General features: G+C 44.6%; 1 protein-coding gene across 1 annotated transcript; it reads left to right on the top strand.

Annotated features, from left to right (window-relative positions):
• Positions 1 to 3785: 3785 nt before the first annotated feature.
• Positions 3786 to 6933, top strand: LOC140334486 (uncharacterized; the record flags this gene model as incomplete). Its single annotated transcript, XM_072416763.1, is given in 3 exon segments — positions 3786 to 4243; positions 6113 to 6233; positions 6860 to 6933. Coding segments are annotated over 3 exon segments (520 nt in total), but the record flags the coding sequence as incomplete, so codon positions are not given.
• Positions 6934 to 7297: the final 364 nt, after the last annotated feature.

Here is a 7297-nt window from a genome sequence, read left to right as displayed (position 1 = left end):
TCCCCTAGCCCCCCAACGGACCCCTACTGATCCTACCTGGCCTCCCCGTCTCCGGGGGTCCTGCTGCAGCCACCTCTGGGTCCCGCACCGCCTCCGGTACCTGGCCCGCCGATCCATCCTCCTCCGATGAGGACACTTCCCCCTCTGAACGATGCGCTCCATCTTCTGCTTCCGGGATCCAAGCCGATCCTGCGTCACTTGCGGGCGATCCTGGTGACGCGGCCTGGCTCCACCCCGCGTCACTTCCGGCTGCCTTCCGACCACAAGAGACGTCTGCAGGCGCCATCTTCTGTCTTCTCACACCGACCCAGGAACCCAGCTGACCAAGACGCCTTCCTCCATCTTTCGGACCACCAGGTACTTGATCCTCGCAGGCCGCATTCCCTGCCGAACCCGGCCGCCCGCACCTTCCGGCTGGCACTCGTGGTACGTGAGCCCCCGGCTTCCAGCGAGGCCCTCCACCGCTGACCTGGGGACCCAGGCGAACAGGGGCTGCGCTCCCTGACAGCCGCAGCCTCCTTCTTGAACTCTGCTTGTTGGGACCTCGCAGAACGCGAGCCCCCGGCTTCAGGTGCGGCCTCCCCTGACAAGGCCGCACCTGACCTCAATCGGGGGCTGTGGCCCCTGGCACCCACAGCCCCCTTGCCGCCTGCTTTTTGCTGGGACCTCACACCGCCGGAGGTCCCAGCCTTCAGTGAGGCCGCTCTCACTGGGGCCTCCTCACTGTGTAACAAGGGGCTGCTCTCCCTGTCAGCCGCAGCACCCCTGCCCGAACTCCGCCTGTGAAGGGGATTCCTCCCTGACTGGGCACTGCCGCGGGCAGTTCTGCGCCCAGCAGCCAGGCCAGGAGGGTCCCCGGAGGGGCTCCCAGAATGGCGCTGAGCCATTAAAGGGTTCAGGCCTACTCCTCCGTGGCCCCAACCCTCCTAATCTATCATGTGAGGGACCCCCTGCTGCGCCCCCCATTGCTTCTGTGACCCTAGCCTGCAGCCAAGCTTCACCATGTGAAGCCGCTGCCACCCTAAGCTGACTCATTAATGTGTCAAAAGACTCCATTAATCCTACCTGCGTCCACCCCCAAAAACTGTGACGACCTCTGACACAGCCCCCTTTTTATCTATATAATATCTCCACTCCCTTTTAATATACATCCTCTCATTTTCTTCTCCTCCCCCTGCATCTTTCAAATTCCCCAAATCCTCCAACTTCGCTGCTAACTCCTGCCCCCCCTTGCTCTTTTCCCTGGGCAGCCCCTTACACCCCTGTCATGAGGTCCTGCTCTTAATGCTGTGGGCCTCTCTTTATTAGGTACACCTGCTGCATTTAGTCCTGTAGGCATTTTCAAGACAGCTTGCTGAAGTTCACACTAAACATCAGAACGAGGAAGAAAGGGGATTAAGGTGACTTTCAGCATGACGTGGTTGTCGGTGCCAGGTAGGCTGACCTGAGAAGTTCACAAACTGCTGATCTGACTGAATTTCACCCACAATCATCACTATGGTTTACAGGAAAAAGCAGAAGTGTAAAACAAATTAATCCTTGAAGAACATGCAGATACAACAATGTCAGTGCACACAGCTAAGAACAAGCATTGGGTCCTTTATTACCGATCAGGTATTGTTTAAATTCCGCAACCTACCCTAGTATTATGTCTGTATGGATTTGCTTGGAACTCTGGAATTTTGAGTTGGAATGATTCTGGTCTGAACAGATGAGAAGTCTAGATTTTTTTTTCAAAATTGTAAGTTGGAATTTGTACCTAAAATAAGTTAAATTTGACCATTTAAACCAGGGGTCGGCAAACTCTGGCTTTTAGACCAGATACGGCCTAGCCTGTAGTTCGTTGTGGCCTAACGCCCCCTGGAACTACCAGACCCGCTGGAGCTACGGAGCCACCCCCTTGCAGTGGCTCCCCTGTTTACTGCGGCCATTGTTGATACTTCCGCAGCCGCGGTAAATAGGGAAAGCTCCCTGAAGGGAAATTACTGTCCTCCGCAATGCATATGGAGGGGAGGAATTTCACTTTAGGGGCGTTCCCTGGTGGAGGGTGGGGTCATTAGGGCGGGTCCGGTCTAGTGTGCTCCCGCCCACTCCATAAATGGCCTAGTGGCCATAAAACTTTGCTGACCCCTGATTTAAACGTTTGATAGCTATACATGAAACCTGTCAATGATAAGTATAGCATACAGCAATGACTGCTTAGTCTTTTTTCCACAGATCAAAAAACAACAAAGACAGAGATTTAAGCAGGGTTTTAAGCACAAATGGTGTATTAAACATACATTAACAATGTTTATCATAGGATTTATCAATTATAAAAGGCCACTGTACACAACTAGTGGTCGGGTATAATAATTGAAGTCATATGATTACTTAATACAATACACAGTAATCAAAAGTTGGTTTGAACCACCTTTTTATCCTTGGGGTTCAACCACAGACAAAGCAATTTTTTCACTAGACATGCAACACTTATCAACTTATATATTGTTGACCATATACAGTGTTTGATCATCAAAACATGTTGTTGGATATACTCGACACGTTTCGCCAGATATGGCTTCTTTAGGAGTATTGTTGACAGCATGCGTAGATTATTTGCGTAAATTGTATATGGTTTTGTGGAACAAAAGTAAATGGTTTGAAGTTGTATGCATGATCAGGGGGGAATAAGTAGTGTGGTATTCTACATGCTAAGGTCCTTGCATTTGAGTCAGGGATCTTATATAGTTGATCCTAGGTGTATTCTGTATACCAGATAGAGAATTTGTAAGTATATTACAAACAACTCCTGGAGAGATGCTGGGTCTCCAGCTGCACGCTAAGTCTCCAGCCACAGATCTCCCTACATGCTGGGTCTCCAGCTGCTGTCCTGCACATCTCTCCAGGAGCTGTTTGTAACAGCTTTGTTGTTTTTTGATCTATTGAATGATAAGGGTAGGCACGTTATTGTCCTGTTTATAGTAACTGTGATATATTACCACCATCATCATATTTCCAGTCTTTTTCCCTCCACATCAGGAGGAAGATTGCTAAGCTCTGGAAGCAGCACTGCAGCACCTGGTCTGGGATGATGGGCATTTCCTGTGTAATAACATAAATAAACTGAAGTTTTTCAACAATAAATTTGTAATAGTTAACCATTCACTCAATGTGGTAAGGTTTCTCTTGCTGGGATGGCGCTAACTTAAATCTCCTCTCTGCAAGATAGAAGTTGTTGCAGCACCTAACATCTTCATTGTCAAATATTTAGAAACACTTTACCTGTCTGTGCAACCTTGATTGGAATTCCGGGCTGTGGGAGCCCAGTCTGTAGAGGCTCATGGTCTGTCTGTCTTTGGGGTCTTGTAGCTAGGTGTTGGGCCAGTTTGTAGTCTCCTTGTATGGTCTGTTAGGTTGTCTTTTTTCCTCCACATCAGGAGGAACATTGTCCTAAGCTCTGGAAGTGCTGAGTACTTAGGGGCATCATAACATATCGCTGGCACAGGCTACACACATTGGGCTTATAGACCTGTCTCTGCAACCGTAATATGATTTCTGGGCTGTGGGTTCTCAGTCTTTAGAGGCTCATGACCTGTCTCTGTTTAGGGACTTGTAGCTAGTTATAGGACCAATGTTTAGTTTCTGTATAGACAGTCTCTTTCTCCTTTACTTTCTGTGCTTTGTGATCTTGGGTATAAGATACAGGGCTCACCCTCCCTTGGTTTAAATATACTCTCTGTGCTCCCCAATTTCTGTTCTTCCCGTCTTTGTTTTCCAGCTCAGTCTCTGCAACTATCTTTCCTCTTCACTTTTATCTCTGCTCTCCCCCTCCTCTCTGTAGCAACCTAAACTTTAATTTCACTTTCACTCCTTTTGAGAATAACAAGACACTCCCTTATTCTCTGTCTCATTCTCTCTGCAATCACTGAGAACATCATGTCTGTGGAACCCAGAAATATCAGAGAAGAAATTGAGAGATATGTCCCTGGCATCACAACTAACAACAGCCAACATGGCATTGACAAACTCCAAATACTGCTGGTTGGGTGGGCAGGACATGGCAAATCTTCTCTCATCAATTCCACTATTTGTGTGACTAAGAAGGAGAAATTTCGGAATATGGCTGGAGCTGGGAAAGATAACGGAGGAAGAACAATGAACAGGAAACCATTCCCCATTACTGACACAATCTACATAACCGACAACAGGGGGTTCCAATTCATGAAGCCGGCAGAGATTTTGGAAGTGTCTGCTCAGCTCAGTAAGTAGAATGCAGCAACGTCATTAAACTGTAAATTAAGGTAGAATATGGCCCTAGGTTGTAAGCTCTTTGGGGCAGGGTTCTCTCCTTCTGTATCACTGTCTGTATTAGTCATTTGCAATCCCTATTTAATGTACAGCGCTGCGTAATATGTTGGCGGTATATAAATCCTTGTTAATAATAATAGGTAGAGTAGAAGCTTTAAATGCCCACCATCCCTTGGACTGTCATTATTAGGAGATGGCAGAATGCACATATAAACCCCCAATTTGCATTGTCTGTGAAGAAACATGAGCTAGCTATGTGTGAATCTTCCAATACATAGTATGTGAAAGAAAGGCCAGTAACAAATTTTGTAATTGGAAAGGTCCTCTGCTGCGGCTGTAACTGGAGATCACCACAAGCCACCCCACTCAAGTATGGAGGTGTCCAGATACCTAGCTCTATCAAACCCAAATAGACTCTCCTTGATTACTTGTTTATGTTACATTATGTTAAAATAGACTGTGTGAGTGTAAGGGAGAGTTCAGGTACTACAATGAGAAATATCTTCCTGTGGAACTCCCCAACCTATTCAGGATATTTGGCTTATTGGTTATGTGTAAAGAGTTTCATTGGAACTCTTCCATCCAAGCTGATTTGCAGTAGGGCAGCAAGTGGAAGGATCAGGAGGACCAAACTAAGTGGACCTGTCTTACACTTGGTACACTCTTGCAATGATTCCCATCTGATAATCAACCCAGGGACAATATCGGAGAATCTAGCGTGCACAGCGCCCGTCATCCATCATTCAAACGACCGTCCTGGCAGATCCACGGACGACGAACAATCTTAATGAAAGTGAATGGGGAGAGCATGCAGCGGGGTGCCGCGCCGTCATTCTCCCCCTCAACTCTTCATAGAGCAGAATGGCACTGTATGTACAGCACTCGTGCGGTAGTATTGTGAGAGATCCTTTCCAACGACACTTATTGCACATGTGTACCCAGCCTTAGAGACCAGGAGCTGGCTGATAGTGTTGGTAAGAATCACCTGGAAAGCAGAGGTTCTGCAGATTGACTGTTAGTGATGGCAATCAATGGTTCAGTTAGTTAATGCCTCCCAGACAGGTTTATGAGCTGTGTAAAATTCTACCAGCCTTTGTTATTCTATCAATAACTTGTTGCGTTTAAAGAGACTTTGACTGACCGTCCGGTCTAATCATTTAAGAGGTCACATACACACTTACTTATTGTGTGGTTTTGTGTGAAAAAGTATCCTGTGTATAACTTGTAAGGGAGAATGCCCTGGGATATAAGCTTACAAATCTAAATTATTGCTCCTATTTACAATTTAAGTACTTGAGTGACATAGAACCGATTACTGAAGGGTGGAGACTGAAGAAATGCTTTTCCTGTCTGCAGCACATTGATGTAATTCAACCTTCTAGCCACTGAAATCACTTGTAGAATTTGGTGAAGACAGGGAGAGTAAAATATCCATGTGACCTATATTGACCAATCACAATCCAGCTAGAGGAAGTCGACAGTGAAAGCCAAAATCTCCCTCCTATTGTGTGATACTTCCCCCACCTCTTAGATTGTATACTCTTCGGGGCAGGGCCTTCTCCTCCTGTATCACTTTCTGTATTCTGTCTTCGTCTGTCAATTGGAGCCCCTATTTAATGTACAGCGCTGTGTAATATGTTGGCGCTATATAAATACTGTGAATAGTATTATTATTATTATTATTATTAATAATAATAATAATAATAATAATAATAATAATAATAAAAATAATACTAATATAGTGACATGTCAGTAATGTATTCATTTATTCACGTTACTGAAAGTTTCACTGAAAAAATTATTTCCGTCTCTGTTCTTCCAGGGCACCTGAGGCCGGTGGGAAATGTTAAATGGGAAAAAGATAATTTAAAGGAAACTATAAAATCCATTGCAGAGAGTTACAGACCACCAAAGGAACTCATCCTTCCCATTATTGTACACAGGTATGTATTGTACATCATAATAAAAGCTACACCTATTCCATGTATAAAGGGCCAAACCCAACTAAAGGGGAACTTTATGTAGAATAGTTCCTTCTAGCATTGTCAGCTACAGCAAACTGGACAGACAGTGAGCTATAGACTTCTCCTGACATTACCTTCATCTGTTTGTCACAAGAAGGATAAATCATCTTTGTTTAGGCATCGTCTAGGGTTGCCATGTACTTCCTGCAATGAGATGTTGATTCCGGAGGAGACACGATCATGAAAATTCTGTGCATTGTGTGCAAAAGTTCAGGATCTGCAGCCTCATACCTTGTCACTTATTACAATGGTAAAGTCAGCTTACTGGGGGAGAGGAGACTAAGGAAATGTTTTATCCTGCCTGTAGCAGACTGATGACATCATCTTGGACTCTCAGAGCTTATGGATAGAATTTCAATATTAAATTTTTCCGGTAAATTATACTGTTGCAGTGTATTGTGACATGTCAGGAATGTAGTCATACAGATATTTAAAATTACTTTAGCACAGCTTAGCTGTACAGGATTTATTTCAGTTTTGTGTGGGGTCTTTGCTTGGTGTGGAGCTGTAATACTTTGTATGATTTTTGGTATTTTTTTTTTTAGCTGTTTGAAAGATTTATCAGCAGAGGAAGAAAAGTCAATGATAATGCTAATAAAAAAATGCCAGGAAATCACAGGTAAGTTCTTCTTAAATTGAAGATTGGCAAGTAAAAAAATCTTAGTCCAACATTTTCTTTTGAGTAGAGTAGGAAAGGATCAGGAAAGGGGAGTCTCAATCTCTCGAAATGCTCTGGTAGCTTTAATAATGAAAGATATTTTGGACTCCAGATTGGAGTTCGTCTACTGTTACAAGTTGAATCTTAAAATGTTGTCATGTCAGCTATTGTCAATAGGACAGAAATTTAGGGTTAGTTCACACAGGTGGAGAGGCTGCAATGTGGTTACTGCTTCCTTATTCCTCAAAAATTTGTGAACCTACAAACAGGTGATGTCTGCTGCCGAACATTCATACGTAATAACGTCACAATGTCTAATAAGCTA

This window comes from Pyxicephalus adspersus, chromosome 7, assembly GCF_032062135.1.
Source record: "Pyxicephalus adspersus chromosome 7, UCB_Pads_2.0, whole genome shotgun sequence".
In the NCBI taxonomy this organism is placed as follows: Eukaryota; Metazoa; Chordata; class Amphibia; order Anura; family Pyxicephalidae; genus Pyxicephalus; species Pyxicephalus adspersus.
The sequence above is the reverse complement of the archived record's forward strand: the minus strand, read 5'-3'. Positions and strand labels throughout refer to the sequence as shown.